This window comes from Channa argus, chromosome 1 (assembly GCF_033026475.1).
Source record: "Channa argus isolate prfri chromosome 1, Channa argus male v1.0, whole genome shotgun sequence".
NCBI lineage: Eukaryota > Metazoa > Chordata > Actinopteri > Anabantiformes > Channidae > Channa > Channa argus.
The window spans coordinates 7,074,767-7,093,792 of record NC_090197.1 but is presented as its reverse complement, the minus strand read 5'-3'; the positions used below and the strand labels follow the sequence as shown (position 1 = coordinate 7,093,792).

The window sequence follows — 19,026 nt, the reverse complement described above, 5'->3', positions numbered from 1 at the left end:
ACACAAACTGATAGAAAACCTTGTGGAAACACCTGCTGCTATGCAAAGCACCAACTAGGTTAGATTTGGTTTTACTTACCATGACTGGTAAAAACTATCCCGACTCCAACGGAATTATTCTGTGGTTCTTATTACAACAAGATTTCCATCAAATGCTCATCATCACAATGGATTGTGGCCCAAACTGAGAGAACCTCGCCGTGAATTCTGACAGTTTTACGGCTGTAAAGCCAACAACCTTTCCCTCAAAAAAAACAAAAAACCAACAACGCATTATATTCATCCAACTCTGTCGCAGGGGTTAAACCCGCAGATCAAACATCCTCACGCGGATCCACTTTTCACAAGATTGTCGCTCTCATGTCAAGATCGCGGCCCGGTCGAGCGGAAGGATCGTGAGGTGAGAACGAACGAGGAATCTTGTCGTTAGGGAAAAGTACATTCACGGGAAAATGTTTGATGAGGGTCCGAGCGGATGAATGCGGTGCATTGTTTGTTTTATGTGTCGTCACGTGGCTTCGGTGCCAACGGAGCAGTGATGTGCGGTTAGGAAGGAAACTACCTAGTTCAGCTCCAAAGACTGGGCTCACCACCACGAACCGGTGTCTCCCTGTGGTAACAGAAGCCTCCTGTGATCAGCTGATGTTTTAGTCTGGTTTTTCTCTTTGTGTGTTAATTTGGGCAATTTTTGTTTTTTTTATTATGGTTAATTGTACCGCAGGATCTCCCTCCATTGGTCTTTGGTATTTAATGTTTCTATTCTGTCAGTATTGTGAGTCTTTGCTGTAAAAATACTTACAAGTCCTACACTTAAAAAAGTAAAATCACGAAGTAAACCGTAAAGTACAAATACTGTCCTCAATGTGTTGGCTTCGTTTTGTAATTGATGTAAGTAAAGCCATTGTCATAATGACCATTTCTTTCATATAAATTTGGTTGTTTTACTTTTTCTGCGTTAATAGATGGATTATTTGGCCTGAGAAAATTACTGGAATTGATGTAACATCTGGACATCTTTGCAAAAGTTTGTCCAACAAATAGACTAAACCTCAACAAATAGCAAATATAAATTAAACTTACAGTTTAAACAGGAATTAAACGGAAAAGCAGCAAAGGTTCACATTTCGAGCATTTTGTGTATTTAAAATGACTCACGTCATTATAAGAATTGTTCGTTTGGGCAAATCGTTTAAGCACCAATTGTATAAACATCATCCCATTTTATTAACTGTGATATTTTAAATGCAACAATCTTAGTTTGTAACAACTAACTTCGCCTGTCAAGTAAATTTAGGGGAATAAAAAGTTTCTAAAAGTAGAAATATCAAGTGTGATGGAAAGATTATACTGTATAATACTCTCCACTGCTGCGGTCGGTCACTGATCAGTGTGTTTTTTCTTTTTTTCTTTTTACCTGTTCTGGGATCTCTTCTGGTCCAATCACCTCACCCTCTGCCACTGGGATGGTCTCCTCAAAGAAATAATCAGTCTCTGTAGCGGTGGGGCCAGCCTCGGAAAATTCTACATCCTGAGTGGTCAAGTTGAATTGGGGAGCAGGGAGGAAGTAAGCAGATTTGATTGGAAGAGCGCGGTTAGTTCAAAGTCTGCTTGTACAGTGACGAGTTAAAAGAAGAAAATGGAACACATGATAAAACTGTGGTTGCCCGACGCAGGCAACTCACACTTTTAGAGCTGTAAAGATCCATTTTGGGAAAGAAATTTCAGGTGGTTTCAGGGTCTCAGCGACTATAAATTTTGCCTCATGCAAGATTTAGGGAGTCGCTGAAACGACATCACTGAGATTTCTTTCCTTTGTATTGTTGAACCATTTTTTGCTTTTTGAAGCTCACAAAGCCAAAAGATTCGTGAAAGGGTGAAGTCGGCTCTTATTGGGAGCCTCTATCCATCCATCCAGATAAAAACATCACATCGATGCTTTGGGATGTCTAGTTTCACCCGAGACCAGAAAACAGAGACAACCCCCAATGAGCAGCCTCACAGAACCACGAAGCTTATGATGGTTCTTTACCTCAAAGCACAAAACAGCTTCGCAAGTAAATCACGCTGCTTTTTGGGTTCGGTGAGGCAGCTGTATTCATATTTAATACGAAATATGACCAGAGACAGGTGTCGGAGAGAAAACACAGATACAAAGAGAGAGTGAGAGTGTTGTGGGGGTGCGTGTGTGTAGAATGTGTTAGCGTTTGGATTTTCCCAGGTTTAGTTTCTGTGCTGAAGCAGCCCATGCTCATTCATTCGACTTGTACGTTAATGGTCTCCCTGAAAAGAAAGAGGTGAAGTGCTGGGGGGGGGGGGGTTTGAGATTTCGGAGATCCAATTTGAGTAGGGGTGTGAAGAGAAGTAAAGAATGAAACCGCCCAACTAGCCATGCTTCAGTGTGCACCGCTGTATCATATCATATGGAGAAGTCGGGGCGATCGTGAAGATCATATGATATATAAACAGAGGAGAGGGCGTCCAGGTTCCATCCTGAGGACCAGATTATCCATCATCAAGGATTTGCATCAAAATGCCAAAACATTAAGCTTCAAAAATATTTTGCTGCAGACCCTGGATGGTGGAAAGAACTGGATACCGGATGGGACATACGGCTCTGGACGCCGCGACCCAAACACGAGCCCTCCTGTTGTACCTGCTGATAGCCGTTGGAAGTTGTCTTCAGCGTAGTCTTGACGAAGGGCGGGAATGGTTTGTGCAGGGATTTGATGTTAGTGTCCACACCCAGGTGTGATTTCGTGATTCTGGGAGGAGTGGGCCGGACAGGGGCCGGCGTTGAAGCAGATTTCTTCGGGGGCGTTGACTGAAATTTGGTGACGTCTGGCTTCACTTGAGTTTTTGCAGGTTTTGATGCTTTCGTGGGTTTAGGCGATTTAGTAGCTCCTACTTTTACAGCAGCTTTTGCTGTGCTGACCACAGTCTTCTCTACTTTAACACTTTTCTCAGCCTTTGCCTTCGTAGTGGTTTCGCTTTTAGCCGCATTTGCAGCACCGTTACTAACTTTGCTGTTGCCATTAGCCTTAGCCTCACCGTTGACTTTATTCTCAGCTTTGCCATTGGCTTTCTTCTCTGCTGTAGCTTTGCCATTTCCATTAGCCTTAGGCGCGATAGTGGCTTTTCCGTTTCCATTGGTTTTCTTTTCCACTGACAATTTTCCATTTCCATTACCATTGACTTTCTTCTCAGCTACAGTCTTGCCATTGGGCTGAGTTGTGGGCTTAGCTACAGCTGCTTTGCCGTTGGTTTTGGCTTTAGCGGCAGCATTTGCTTTCTTCTCGGCAGCTGCTTTACCGTTACTGTCCTTAAGGGGGGCGGATGTGGTCTTAGATTTAGCTGCCGGTTTGATCTTAGACAACAGGATCTCTGCTGCAGTGGGTTTTGCTTTGGAAGCTTTAGGAGCTTTGGTGGGCATAGCTGGCTTGACTATTTTGAATTTTCCAGCCTTGGCCGGCTTAGGGGGACTGGGTTTGGGTTTGACAAGGGTGGCTTTAGTGGGGGCTGCTTTTCCATTGAGCTCCTTCTTCTAAAAACCCCATGATTATTGTTTGGTAGATGTTGTTTAGTATGTAAAAGTGCATATTGACAGAGAGAGAGTGTGAAGACACAAAGATACATGGAAGGGTTGGGATGGGGGGGGGGAAAAGCACAAACAAGGGATGAACAGAAAGAGAGAGAAATGGATTTTTGAGAAACAATGACATAAAGATGGCTAAGGCTTGGATGAATTACTGAGACTGTGCAGGCATTACTGGATACAGCAGAGGATTAATACAGGTTTTAAAATTGTAAACACAATGAGACTTAAAAGACAACCAGTGCTTAAAAACTCCACGTAACGTATCTGAGAAATTGAACGTCATTGACCCATGTGGGTGACAGGACATTGCCGATCTCTCCAGTAATGCCATTCCCATTATTAAATGACAAAGCAGCATTTCTGTGCTAATAAGAATTGGAACCCGTGGTTTGGCAGAGACACTGAGGGCGATTGGTCAGGCAAAGCTGGTGCTGAAAACACACACACACACACACACACACACACACACACACACACACACACACACCACTGATGCATTGACCTGCTGTGGTCACACACACACTGGTTATAAGACAGAGAGGGTCGCTGCTGTTTAGTTCATGCGAATAAGAGTCTGAAAGGCAGGCTGGCATGCAAAGGGATGTTAGTCACATTAAAGTGGAAACTACTGTGTGTGATGATTTGTTACTGCTCATGCATGATGCAAATTTAAAATGTAAACAAATTGTAGAAAAATATTTACTAATCTAATCTAATGTAGAAATAAATGTGTGACTGTTATCTCCTACAATATGTAATGCAGAACACAAACGGGGACAGACTGGGGACATACATGTAAGTCATGTATGCATACAAAGGTCAGGAGGGTATTTTACCAAACATCAAACATGTGCACCGACATTCCCGTGTTGACTGGAAAAACCGATGTGGAAACTCGTGACATAGTAGATGCATGCGGAGCGACATCCTCCAGAGACAATTAAATTCATGCAGGTAACAAGACAACACGAACACATGCCCCGGTCAAATCGGATTGTTATAAACTGTCCAGACAAATGGGTGGAGTTTTTCAAAGACTACCATGCAAAAAGAGCCAGACAACTCAAACAACCACAGAGAAGCAGATAGATGTCAAATAACTAGGAGATTCTCAATGTGACGCCTGATGTGTGACAAAGCTAATCTACATAACGTTTAAATGAAAGGTTTTCTTTATGTGCAACAATAATGAGGCTACATCGCCCTTTTCTCATATGTTCCTATACTAATGAGTATTCACGTGGTCTCAGTTTGTCAGCTGACATAATCTCATTATAAAATGTCCTGTGAAAGTTCAAAATAGTGTCAGACTTTCATCTTTTTTCCTAGTACAGGATTCTGATAGGGGGTGAAAACGTTCTGTGACACCAGTTTTCTGAACTTGAACTTGCTCAACTTGAATTCTTAAAAAGATTTCGAACGTTTCCCACTTTGGAAAAGGTTTTTTTTTTTTTTGGTTTAGAACAGGATGCTAAAAATGAAGTAGATGTGAATACTGAAGATCAGAAGAACATGAGACAAAGTGTGTGTGTGTGTGTGTGTGTGTGTGTGTGTGTGTGTGAGAGACAACACAGCTGCCACTCCAAAGCCCCTTGTTTGGCCACATCTGAACACATATACAAAATAGGACAACATGTAAATCACATGAGAAAACACAAGGTAATGTAGATTAAAGAACGGGTGGTGGAGCGATGACAGATGAGAGACACTAAATGTGAAGATGTAAACTTAGAAAGAAATATTTTAGGGATTTTGTTACTATCATCAGTCAAGTATTCAGAAAGCTAAACTTATTATGAACCATATAATTACTGTAACACCTCTCGCTCTCTCTCATTCTTTTCCACAAACCCTGCTTGTGCTTTCCCCGTCTTCTGCTCCCTCTTTCTCCGTTGATCAGGGGCCCCAGGTTGGAGGGGGGGGGGGTGCAGAGGAGGAGGGAACGCCTGTTGTTTGCTCATAATAATAGGGGTATTCATGGCCGTCCTGCTCCTCATCAAAGTACCGAGAAAAGATGGGAAAGATTGAGGGGAGAGACGAGTTGGAGAAGGGAGGGAGGATGGTGCAGTAAATGGAAGACGAATGGATAGAGAGGAATGCAAAAAAGGATTTTTACGTGGAGGTGTTGGACACGGAGGCCACAAGAGGATAAGTATGGTAAAAAAAAAAAAAATAAATAAAAAGAGAGAATGAGAAGTGAAGCAGCAAGAGGAAAAACCGACAGCAACGGAGATAAAATGCAAAGCTTTTATTTTTCCATTCATCCACAGGAGCCTGTGCAGCTGGTTAAAAGGTGTCGCTGTTAAATAATCTGTACACAGACGCCCTCGATGAAGGAGAAGGAAACCTCAACAGCACCAACAGGACATGGCTTTGGCAGAGTTGTGTTGTGCTGACTAATCTGATTCATACTGGCTGAACATCACGCAGGCTTACGAAACAACGGCCGTGTACTTCGGGTGGATGAACGCAGCTGAGAATCACTTCCAAATATCAAATATCAGTGTGTTTTTGAGAGACAAGTGAGCGAGAGCCTGCAAAGCTTCTGATGCAATTGCACAACCAGTCTCAGTAAGCAAGGAGGCTCCATCTTAAGCCATCTCTATACACAGATCCCTCTGCTGTGTGTCTCAGTGGCACCAGAAAACCAATCACAATGTGATGTAATTTGCATGTTTTAGGTTGTGGTCCGGTTCTCTTTCTTTCAGCCCATGGAAATAATTAGGGTAAGACACGAACTTGTATCATCCTCTTTCCCTTAGCTCTCTGTGTTTTATCCACAGTTATAACAAAATCGGTTTAGGCTTCTCCAGTGCAGTGTGTGGGAAGTGATGAGCCCATTTTTCAAAGTGCAGTAAATGGGAGGCGACACAGACAGAGGAGTCGAGGAGGAAAGTGAATTGATACAAACCGTTGCTGATGAAGAGGATGCGTGAGGAAGACAGAAAGGGAGAGCAGCACTTTGATGAACCTGAACTGAACCTGAGGACTCTGTTTTCGCTCTCTTCTTATAATCTGACCTCATGTTTATGCAGTGCCCCTTTCCCAACACAACTTATAATCTTCATACAGTGAGTATCAACTGAGTTGATTTATTACAGGAACTTTTTCCTGAATGGCCACAACATTAAAAATTCCCACAGAAAAGGCAAAACTAAGTCCTCTGGTTCTATTGGAGCCTGGTTTGTCGGAGCTACAGATGAGCCTACGAATTTCTGAATGGATTTTTGTTTGCATAGTGCGAACAGTCTGAGGTTACAGACTCCACAATTAATGCTTCTCAGCAGTGTCGAGTTATTTGAACTGTGTGCAGATGAAGGTGAACAATCGTGGCCTCAGTCTGTAGTAAATGTTTGAAGAGACGAACGTGTGTGCGAACGCATAGAGAACAGGATACAGATCATTATTTACTAAACAGTTTGACTCAAGTTTCATAGGTGTGTATGATCTCGGCTGCAGTGGGTTCGACTCACGTGTGTGTTGGGGTCCTGAGCCTGGGTCTTGGGCAGAGGGGAGTCACAGTCTGGGCTGTAGTGTTCACAGAAGTCATACGCGGCCTGAGGGTTGGAGGCGATCAGCAGTTGCTGGATGTCTCCCTGTGGTGAAAAACAATTTCAAGTATCCATATAAAGTATATTAAGTATTAATGAGTGTAAATAATTTGCCGGATAAATTTGCAATTTGATCTGGTGCAGCTGCAGGTTCTGCCGGCTCCTCACCTGGAAAACCTCCTCATCGAGCAGACGGGCTCCAAACACTGTGATGCCGTTGGTGTCGATCTCCGCGTTGTTGCCGCGGGGCAGGGGCCGGGTCATCTTCTTCTTGCAGTCGAGCAGCAGTGTCACGTTTTTCTTGGAAACGGAGAAAGCGATGCGATGCCACCTAGAGGCGACAAGGAGGAAGCGGAGGCCAATAAATGTGTAATGAGACTACAGGCCTGATTAAGAAGATAAAAAAAAACACTTCACACACACTGGCCCCAACCGATCACACCCACACAACCCCCCACTCATTTCAACCAGTCACAAGCTGGTCGTTGCTGGTTACTGACTTGCCATCAGCCAGGTTGACGCCTCTGAACAGTGGGTAATCCTCAGGGGCTGGTTTGCCGTTCTGGTCCTCATACAGGAAAACGGGAGAGCGTCCGAGCTCCACGCCCAGCTGCTGGATGCCCTGCTCACTGTAGATGGAGAGGAGGAAGGCCTGGAGACCAGCCTGGGCCTTAACCAGAGCCATGAGAGAGAAGTTCTCTGGGAAACGACCTGTGGTGGAGCCAAGGACAGAGAAGGAAGGATCTGTGTCAGGATCAATGCGAAGCTCCGCGTGAAGCCGGCACAGGGGATGAGGACACATAATCACATGTGGACACAGCTGGAGAACAAAGGCTGAGTCTCGGAAAACCGGTGAAAATCTGCTTTGACTTTTGAGGATTTATTCACAACCACCTAAGTGCTACTTTCTCTCCTCGCTCCAGGGTGTCACACAGTATTCTGCAATTTGCTTGTTAACACTTTCCCACACAGTTTAACTCAGCGCCTGCAACGCAACACGTAATTATACTTTATATGGGCAATGAGCGATCACAGAGCAGAGCAGCAGACTCGCTTAACTTTAGAACGTTTAAAACACAGCCAAACAGAAAATAGCAGCCTGCGTCTCGGCACTTTGCCATTCGAGGGCAATATTAAATATCACGCACATCCTTCCATTTTCAGTGGTACCAGTGTAAGTTTAATTAAACCACAGGAACTTTAATTTTGTTTTCTCTTTCCTGAGCAAAATTTAAAAAAAAAAAAAACAAAACAAAAAAACCCCACTAAATCTCTATATGCTACAAAAGCTGTGTGTTTGAATCATCGCTGCAAAAACACAATGCTAGATTTGGTTGTTGTATTTTTTTAAAACAGGAGTCTGTTAGATTAATATTTGGGCATTTTTGCTGCAGCTTACAACAACAACACACTTCACACTTTCTTCCGTTGGCAGAGGGAATGATCTCAACAATCAGCTGCTTTTTCTGTGGATGCCACAAGTATTTAAACTGTTTGTTTGAGGTGTCAGAAAAATCAAAGAGGGCTACTTTTATCAGGCGTTTCAATATTTACAATACTGTAGATGCAGCACGTCAACGTTAACCCATTTAATGTTTTGTAGAATACAGACCTGCACAAAACCATTTGCCAAACTGTCCTTTTTAATCTGACAGTTTGTTCAACCAAATAAACCTAAAATACTCAGTATAACAAATATTCTATTCTAAATGTTGCATTTATTTGCAAAAAACATGGATATGATCATTGGATGAGAAAGCCTGAGGCTAAAACCACATAACTGGATTTTTTTTAATGATGCTGAAGCATTTCTCGCGTTAATTTAAAGGATCATTCTCAACACTTTTTCTACCTTCTTCTACATCATGCAGAGGAGTTTTTAGCTCACAGCAGAGATGTATTATATAAGAAAGGCAGTGCTAACTTTAATGCTAATCAGTCCCCAGGCTGTGACCATACAGTAGGAACAAAGCTAAAGATTGTTGAAGTTGCCCTTTAAAAATACAGTTCAGTTTATCCATCATGAGGAGGACGACTCAGCTGTGTCTCGGCCTGGAGTTTGCCACAGTCTGTGAAAGTAACCGTGCTTCTGCCCCGACTCTGAACCTCTCTCCTTCCACATTAGGAAAGAGTCGGTGATGAGAGGCTCCAGGTGAGACCTACCTGAGAAGAGCTGCTTGGTGGGGGCGGAGATCTGGGCCTTCTTGGTGATGCGGTAAGCGTGGTCGGGGCTGCTGGAGCGGCGGGATGTGCAGAAACCGGGGACCTTCTTCACGCCCTCGGGGAGAGTGGGGACCTGCAGAGCCCGCAGGACGTCCACTGGGTCTGATGGAGAGACAGAAGGACGTTAACCACTACACTTTACAACTGTTAACGCAGATTAAATGCTGTACTTTCACATCTGTACATGAGACACAAACAGCACTAATCCAGCTGCTCTGTGATGTTTCCCAACAAAAGAACCAAAAACTTTTTGCACTTTTGTTCAGTTTTTTAATCTTCATTTGGGGAAATAATAAAAAACCTGCGATGTCTGTATGTATGTCTGTAAATGTAATAAATCTAACACAGGATCACATTTGTTCTGGCATTTTCCCCAAAGCTATTAAAAAAAGGCCCCACACCCTCCAGCCTGTAAGGAGTTTAATGTAAAGGACCAGTCTAAATCCAACACAGAGCCCAGTTGTATCCTGACACTCTCGGCAGCTGCAGCGACCCATAAGATCAGAAATGTTAATCTTCCACCTTATCTTAAATGCTCACTCGGCATTAATGCGACACAGGAGCAGGTACGGTCGACGTCCACAATGGCTCCCACTGTACATTTAGTAGTGGAAGTGTAAGAAAGGAAACACTGTGCCAGAGAAAACGGGCAACAGTCCAAGCCACCTATAGGAAGCCCAGCAGGTTCAGCACAGGAAAGCTCGCGGCTCAGAGACACTGGCTCCTATTCTGCTGACATTTATCAAGCAGCTGAAACAAGTGGCCGTTGACGTCAAGGTGCTGAGTCAAAACGCGCGTTTGTTTGAGGACACAATCGTTTCACAGTTTCCCCCGGACACGAGCGAACGCACAAAAATGCAGGAACGCGCAACCACACAAACACAAATGCACACAGACGCTGTTGCCGCCCGTCTCACATCCAGTCTACAGTTTCACACACGCGGGTCAACCAGCCTGTTGCTGCAGCCTCGGTCCGCACTGTGGTTTACACGTCTCACTTTGCTCAAAGGCACTGTGTCAGTCAGTGCATGTCAGCGATTTTGGAATCGGAGGTTCGATTGTCTTTAGCTGAGGCCAAAAACATTAGGATAACAAGCCATCGCATACATAATCATCGAGTAACTGAGAAAGTTAAAAGTATCAATAGAGCTCACTCACACTATGCAGCTTTGATTACTTGATGGTTCAGTGTCTTATACATTTTCACTGCTTTCTTGATTGAATACATCATCTCGAACAGAATTTACAGGTAACCAACAAAGTTTATGCAGCACAATTCTGGGGCATTTCTACATGAGTATTTCCATGTCCTGCAACTTCATACTTTGACCACATTTCAGTCAAATACTCGGCTTTTACTCCACATGTATTCACTGTTGTAACTATTGTTACAATTAAGACAAAAGCTTAATACTTAAAATAATGAAGTTTTAATTATTAGACTGAAAACATATGGTCATCAATAACTATAATCCATTATTATAATAGTCACTGACAACAAAGGAACCATTCTCCTTAAAGAGTATTTTTACTTTTGCTACTTCAACCTTTTGAGCTAATTATGTTCTTAACCAACATTTAATTGCAGGATTGTTACTCGGGGAGAGTACTTCTACTCAGTGGTATTGTTACTGTCAGTTAAGGAAATAATTTGAGTACTTCTTCCACAACAGTTTAAAAGCATCATACTGTACCGTGTCTTATTACAAAATGTTATTTTGGCAAATGAATGTGTGAACGTGCAAACAAACAAACACAATACTCTCTTCCGTGTGCTTGTTTTTTGCTAGTTTACCAAGAAAACACTTCTGTTGTTACTTTTTCTCCCAATACGCCGAGCTGTAGTCTGCTGTCTAATCCAACACGAAATGACAAATGTGCATGACACACATTCTCCAAATGTTGCAAAACCGTTTGACAAAACAGATTAAATGTAATTATATCATGTACCACAGACAGTTTCAACATCTTCACTGTTCCCTCTGGTTTCAAAGTGAGTCAGCTATAAATAAAAGTCCCAGAGTCCCTCACGCTTCGCTGGCCTTCCTGTATTTGAGCCGCACCAGAGAACTAACGTGCAGTTAACAGCCAATTAAATTCATTTACAGCCTGCCCTGCTGTGGCCAGCTCATTATAAACTTAAGGTGGGAGTGATCCGTTGCTACTCTCTTGGGATGCAGCCTTTGAAGACACACATCAGTTTTCATTTTATAAATGATCATTTCTAGGCTCTAGAGTACAATCAACATGATGCTGAACTTATGAAATCACGCCCACGTAACAGCACATTGAATAAAAACTGACCTAATCTGGAACAGCAAAGAGCTATAATGTGCAAAACAGCTACGTGTCATCACAAAGTGATGCTAGCAACCGTTTGACCAAATCAACAACGGCATCAGCTCCTGAGCACAGACATTAACATACAGATCCAACAATCTGACAAATATAAACGTAATGTAAACCTGACAACACTGCAACACTGCATTTTAAACCCGTCTTAATATTTCTAGCAGCCACTTATGCTGTTTTATCTTGGCCTCTAATGTGAAGTTTCCTTGTGTTTGTGCTGGAATCCCACTGATTCCATCGGCGGTGCTTGTGTTTAGGTGACACCCAGTGTCTCAGAGTTAACAGTTAGTCCACAGATGGTAATATTTATTCAGACAGAGCAAATGGTGCGTTAATATTGCCCCAGTGCGTCTAGACCACAATTCATGAAAACCACTATGCACCAGAGGGAAAGAGGAGGAAGAGGAAGAAGGAGGGGAGTAGAGCAGGAGGAAAAGTGGGAGTGGTACCGTGATGCTACATTAAGCTGGAGCTGAGTAACAATGAATTTTTGTCTAATATCTGTGAAAGCTTTTGGGGAGCTACTCAGGAATCCTGGGAATGGGAGAGGAAGAAAGGAGGGAGGATGTTGATGGGAGGAAGAAGATGAGGTGTATGTGTGTTTTGGGGGGTCAGGCAGTGACAGTAGACAGCGTCGCTCTATGATGGCGGGATACTGGGATCAGATTGCAGCCCGAGCTCCCCCAGTACGTCCAGCACAATGTGCCGCTCTGTTCCCACCGCTGGCTGCCCAGCTCACATCTGCAGCCGGGGCCCTTGCTGCCTGCAGGACCACAATCACGACAAAAACACACCCACAAAAATAACACACAGCGCCACAGAGGTGCACACAGCTCAGGCAGGGAAAAGTGGATGATACACCTCGTGAGAACGTAAGACTAGACAAGGTGGGAAGACTGGAGACTGGAGCGGGTCACAAACTCTCCTCCTTTATTCTCCGTCCTTCTGCTTTTCCCGCTCCATCGACCTTTCTGACCATAAGTGCTCGCAGACGGCTGCAGCTCTTTCATGTAAACGTGGGCCAATTACACAGCTGTCACTAAGGAGGGAAACCGGCACATGAGGCAGTTGCAACCACCAATAAAGATTACAGTGGTCTCGTACAGTGATTCCTACTGACAGCTGGACGAGCGTCTCCAGGACATATGACAGTCTTACAGCTGGGCCTTGAAATTGTTTGGTGAAGAATCCTATTTATTCTCTCTGACTAAATCCTCCCTGTATATAAATATTTATATATTTCTTGCGAGCAAAAAAAAAAAAAAAAAAAAGTTTTACAAAGGAAATTTGAGATGAGGTCTACAGGTGTATCTAAGTTTGAAATCATGTCACTAAACTACTTTGCAGGTTTTGTGTGTTTGTTGTGTCCCACAGTAAAACACAATAATAAGCAAATAATAATAAAAATCTCCAAAAAAACAACATTTTGAAATTGTGCTATTTATGTTGGTTGTGTTCAGTACTGACTCCTTCAGCTGATGTTTAGCCACTAAACTGGGGTTCAAGTCCCACAGAAGGAATTTCTGCTGTATAATGGAGGACTGAACTACGGGGTGGATGCAGGTGCTGCAGGTCTCTAACAATCCCGTCACTGTTAAACTCCAATGCAGCCGGTTCTACAAAACCACAAGAGAAAAAACTTGAAGACCACCAGCTTACAGCAACCCAAGGGAAAACATATGCAATACAAAGGTTTGCAGAGACCTTGTCAAATGAGGTGTGCGAGTACTTTCCTGCAGCCCCCCCCCCCAAAAAAATAAATAAAATAATTCGGTGAGGGCTGTAGTTCCCAGCAGCTGCCACTAGATGGAGCTGAAGCTGATTAAATTAACATGACTGCACCCAGAGTCTGTTTAAGAGCTGGTTACACAATACACACACACACACACACAGAGTGTTTATATGTACACACACTGTGCAAACAGACACACACTCACAGGAGTGAGAGATAAACAATGCTAATGCTAACTGAACAAGTAGTGATTAAGCAGAGTCAGTACATTCCGTCAGATACCAGGGTAAACAAGTTGACTGAGAGGACACACAAACACACTGCGGTGTTCAGCTGGGCACACAGATCAGAGCCGGTATGTGAGACAAGAGAAGAAATAGGATCAATGGTCAGAAAAGTTTGCACAGTGAAGGAATTCACCTTGTTTTGTTTGCTACAAAAAGACTAAGTGACATGAATAATAGACTTATATGAGTCGTAGCATTTATTTACTATGTTGCATCTCTCAGTACAGTGTTTTAAACGAGATTCCCTAGAGGTGAAGCAGACTTCAGAGTAAGATTTATCGGTTCAGACCCCAGAGTTTGCTGCATGCACAGACATCAGCGCTCTGAGCTGCAGCCTCATGTGACGTGACAACTGTTCACTTCACAGGGAAATTTTTACGTCCTCTCCTGTGCAATATTTTCTGTGTGAATATATATATGTGTGTGTGTGTGTGTGTGTGTGTGTGTGTGTGTGTGCCCTATCCTCTTCTGGTACAGCTGTGCCAAATACCAGACACACACTCCAGCTGACTCGCTGACCCCTCACCTCTCACCTTTGCACAGCCACCACACTGTCAGGACGCACAGAACGAGAGCCATGTGCAACATCGACCGCAGAGCGACACGCACGAGCACATACACCCAATGTCATCTTCCAGAATAACCCCCAATCTCCATAAAAATAAAAACCATAGAACAAACACAGAGAAAACTAATTTAGAAAAACCGTAAACTAAACTCCAGTTGTTCCTCATTCACCAGCTGTGTGTCCATCCACCCACCTGACCACGATGGTTGGGCACATGAGCTGCTGCAAGTTATAATTTACAACATGGTGCCCTATAGTTATGATTTATTTATAATGCCTTATATACACAGACAGAAAAGCCATCCATGCGTCTTTGCTGTTCAAAAAGAGGATTTTACAGTATTTATACTGTATCAAATAAAAGCTTTTGGTTAGTGTAGTTATTTATCACGTCGATGTTAAACCGTGCGGCCATGTCTGTCTGTCTGTCTTAATGTCGTCTCCAAAAAGGGAAAACACAAACACAGAACCAGCTTTTACGCTATAAGAATGTCACCAGATGCTGACGGGTTGAACACTGACATCACAGCAGTAAGACGGAGAGGACAGTTACACCCAACCTAAAGAACAGGGAGGAAATGAGCTTAAAGTGCAAGAAGGAGTCTGAGCCCTGGTAACAGCAGCAGATCAGCGAAACCAGATCATCTGAGAGGCTTAATGTGAATGTGTAATCTCAGTGAAAGTCGTTCAAACACAAACTCTGCTGCAGCGATCTACAGCTAAACTTCTGTGAAGTAAAATAATCTAAATAAAGCAGAATTTGCAGACATCAAGGTCACTGATCAATGAGCTGGCACTGAACTCGACTCTGCCCTGAAAAAAGATATAGAATTACTTGCAAGTACATTTCTCTACCTGCCTCTTATTCAAAGATACTAGCTAGCTAATGTGCTCACCTTTAATATATTTACATTTATTGCTAAATTCTTTTTAAGAATTTCCCATCAAAGCCCCATTACAACCCCCAAACAACTCTCCTTTCAAACTTTCTAGGTAGAGAATAAAGTGACGGGAGTGAGGAACGTACGAAAGCATCACTGCCGTCTTTGTATTTGAAGAAAATTGATAAATGAGCAAACACAGAGGTGCTGCCTCTTATTTCCCTCACCGTCTTTCATTTACCCAGAGCACCAGGTGGAGAGAAGCATCCAAACTGTCAAACACACATTTATTAATACAGTCTACAAACATCTGTCATCAGTGATTTAGAAAACAGGGGGAAGCTGTGATGTTGTTCGGCTTAGAGGATGGACAGGATCAGAATTGAGGACATCAGAGGGACAGCTCATATTAGATGTGTTGGAGATAAAGTCAGAGAGGCCAGATTGAGGTGGTTTGGACATGTTCAGAGGAGAAACTGTGAATATATCAGTAGAAGGATGCTGAGGTTGGAGCTGCCAGGCAGGAGGTCTAGAGGAAGAACAAAGAGGAGATTTATGGATGTAGTGAGGGAGGACATGAAGTTAGTTGGTTTGAGAGAAGAGGATGCAGAGGACAGAGTTAGATGGAGGCACATGATTCGCTGTGGTGACACCTGAAAGGGAAAAGACCAAAGGAAAAGAAGAGGGTGAAGCTGTGAACTTGACTAACAAGAACCTCACTGTTGTTACACTTGGGTTTAACTGGTTTGAACGTGTTTTGCTGCAACAGGAAAGACTGAGAAATAAAGGGAAAGTGACTCACTTAAACATCTGTTACGATGACTACGGCTAATACCTTTGTCCCTGCAGTACAAGTACCATCCTCTAACATGTAGCCATGAAAATGTCATTTTCTGCTTTTAATTTTCTGTTTTTTTGTCCTTATAAAGCCAAAATATTCCTATTATGGTCAATATTCTGTTCCTGTCCCATACAAACTCCATTTCCACAAATGCGACCATTTGTTGCTGTGAAATAAACTGCAGCTGAATGAGGTTTGCTGCAAACAAACCGAGCATATTGTTAACATGGTTAACAAACTGTTGCTTATCGAATATGTCAATACTGAACAATCAAACTGGCCGTTTGCCCAAATATCCAGTCTTCCAGAGTAACATCCAGTTTGGCTGACTACAAACAATATTATTATCTACAATAATCTAATCACATTTGCAGTTTAGTGGCACAGGAAGCCAATTTTCAGGACACTTTTATGTCTCGCGATAAACAAGCTAAGAGGATCTATTTTAATGAATCCCACAGTCTCCTGTTCTTTGTATCACTGCAGGGCTGTGCCAACATTAATGTACTGTACTACAGTCAGAGTACTTAGCCACTGGGTCCGTGTACCATTACGTGGTCTGTGCCAGTCTGTGTGTGCCGCACATGGTGCTGCCGACTCCTGTGGTTGCAGGGCTGGACGCCACAGTCTTAGTTTGGATCAGAGGGTGGGTACTGACACCGCAAGGCCTACGTGAGACCACGGGGCCCCTGAGCAGGAGACACTGAGTGGTTCCCTGTAACGCACCAGCACGTGGGACAGGGAGTCTGCAAGGAGACAGATTCCACACTGTGTGTGTGCAGCATGGTACAGACCGGCTCTCACCGGCTCATAGTTACCCACTTTTAAAGTAAAGGCGCCTGTTACCCCGAGCTGTTGGACAGACCCTGTGAAAACACGCCGCTGCTAATGCTGATCACTCGCATAATCTTGCACAAACTACAAAATCATATCCTCAAATTCAAGCTCTGATCCTGAAAACCAACTTTAAATTTGAAACCATGCACTTTACAGCCAATGTGAACCTGTCCTGTGCATTTATCTTCGCGTCTAGCCAACGCGGTGACAAGTCGGACTTATAATAGCGGCAATGCATGATAATCCTCATCTTTGATTACTATGAATTTTTTCCCACCCAGTGTGGAATTTCCCCATGAGGAGTCTCTGTCCTACATTCTGAGCATCTTTATAGCTGTAATTTAGCTGTAAAAACAAATGCAAGGAGGTGGTGGGTATGTTGCCGAGGGAGTGCAGGAGGACTGTGATTGGTGGATCATACTAAAACCTCAGGACTGCACCATTTCTGGCTTTCTGATATTGACAAGCCCTTAATATGTACAGATAATAAATCAAATGTGTGGAAACTACAACGTGTAAAGGTAAAAACAAACTCCACACATATCGAGAAATTGGGTTGTCAAGATGTTGCATATTAAATCCACCTGTAGTGCATATGATATTTCCATCAGAATTGCTAACTGCAGCTTATTAAGAGCACTGCAACCATCGGGTTGTGTCCTCTACAAAAAATAACTCTCCTCAAAAGCATATTCCTCCTTCCCAGTGCTCCACTTGTATGATACATAACTGGGGGAGACTCCGAGTTCACACCGCAATTTAAATCCGTCTTTGAATTGTTAGACGGTCTGGAAAAGAGATGTGCATTAACATTCGCTGTTAAAGCACTCAGCTGCTCCCCACACCCAAATGCACGGACTTCCTAGAAGCAGCAAAATAACAGCGACCGGGAATAGCATCCTATACAGACGGTCTGTCATTATGACATTGGCGCACTCTCCTGCCGTCCCTGTGCATCTCCTGCTGGAACAGAAGGCCTCGGAGGAATGACGCCACATTATCCGCACAAGCAAACCACTAAATCATCACCTATCAAACCAAAGAAGAAGGAAGAACCATGTCGTCCTCACTGTGTTCCTTTACTTCTGCAGTGCTGATGTGGTTTAGTCTGAGAAACACTTTTACAAATTCCCATTGTGTGAGTTTGTGTGTGTGTATGTGTGTGTGTGTGTGTGTGTGTGTGTTTGGGGGGTGGGGGGGGGGGGGGGGTTGTGTTTGGAGTTGAGCGATGTTAAAATCATTGCAACGGAGGCAGAATTCGAACGCAGAATGTGAGTCTGATCTGGACAGTCAGCTAAAAGCCCCTCACACACCTGTGTAGGTGGGTGAGTTCAAATGGAACTGTTAGGATCAGGGCTGATGGGGGTGTCTGCACACGTTACCCTAAATTAGGATGTGTGTTCAAAAAGTGGTGACAATTCACAGGAAAACCGAGGGGACAAGGTTAAAGCCACCAGCAGATTCCTGAAATACCACACACTTCCATACAGTCAGAGGAACGAGCTGTCAACCCCCCCCCCTGCTCTGCCGCCGCATATAGGGGCTCTATTCACCAGAGAGAGGGGGGAGAACGGGAGAGAGAGCGGGGTTATGTTTAGCCAGGCGGAGACAGACTGGCCTTTGAGGAGCGCTCTGCTTTCAAACGGGGCTGAGGAACATCCATGTCAAGAAAACGTTGCCCTCAGATTTTCTCCGGCTTTGAACAACACTGGCTTTCACTCGTCCCTCCTCCCTTTTCTTCTAGTCTCCATTCTCACAGAGAAAGCAGAACAAACATGAAGCATTCTGACCACTTTTTCCCTCTAAATCGGTCTTTCACTGCCTGGGTGGGGCGCTGTTATAATGTACACTGACATCTGCCGCTGCACCACACATGGACATTTTGACGCACCAGCAAGCCGCTTTATGCGCGCGCACATGGGTGCGGGCACGCGCTTACAGGTGGAATTAAAGCTGTTTTGCGTCCCTCTGATATTACCAGGTGGTTAAATAACGTATTCGTACGTACGTATCCTTTAAGATTTGAAACACAACCTGTCCGGGGCTGCGCACAGAGGAACATGCACATACATGTCCAACCCCCTGAACTAAGAAGAAGAAGAAATACACACACGGACAGGGACACACTAAAAGCCTTCACTCCCAAAACCGAGGTGCGC

General features: G+C 43.7%; 1 protein-coding gene across 7 annotated transcripts in view; it reads right to left on the bottom strand.

The window, feature by feature from the left end:
* The window catches only part of col11a2 (collagen, type XI, alpha 2), a 39,406-nt gene that overhangs the window by 18,035 nt on the left and 2,345 nt on the right, over positions 1-19,026 (bottom strand). For 2 of the 7 annotated variants that reach the window (XM_067474096.1, XM_067474173.1), the window contains exons 2-6: positions 9,310-9,471; positions 7,647-7,857; positions 7,315-7,477; positions 7,069-7,191; positions 2,654-3,541 (exon numbers count right to left, since the gene is read on the bottom strand). In XM_067474096.1, coding sequence (XP_067330197.1) covers positions 2,654-3,541; positions 7,069-7,191; positions 7,315-7,477; positions 7,647-7,857; positions 9,310-9,471 — 1,547 coding nt within the window. Of the gene's footprint in view, positions 1-79; positions 1,373-1,414; positions 1,529-2,653; positions 3,542-7,068; positions 7,192-7,314; positions 7,478-7,646; positions 7,858-9,309; positions 9,472-19,026 lie in introns of those variants that run through there. The other 5 variants (XM_067474340.1, XM_067474428.1, XM_067474003.1 and 2 more) reach the window with 4 other exon arrangements.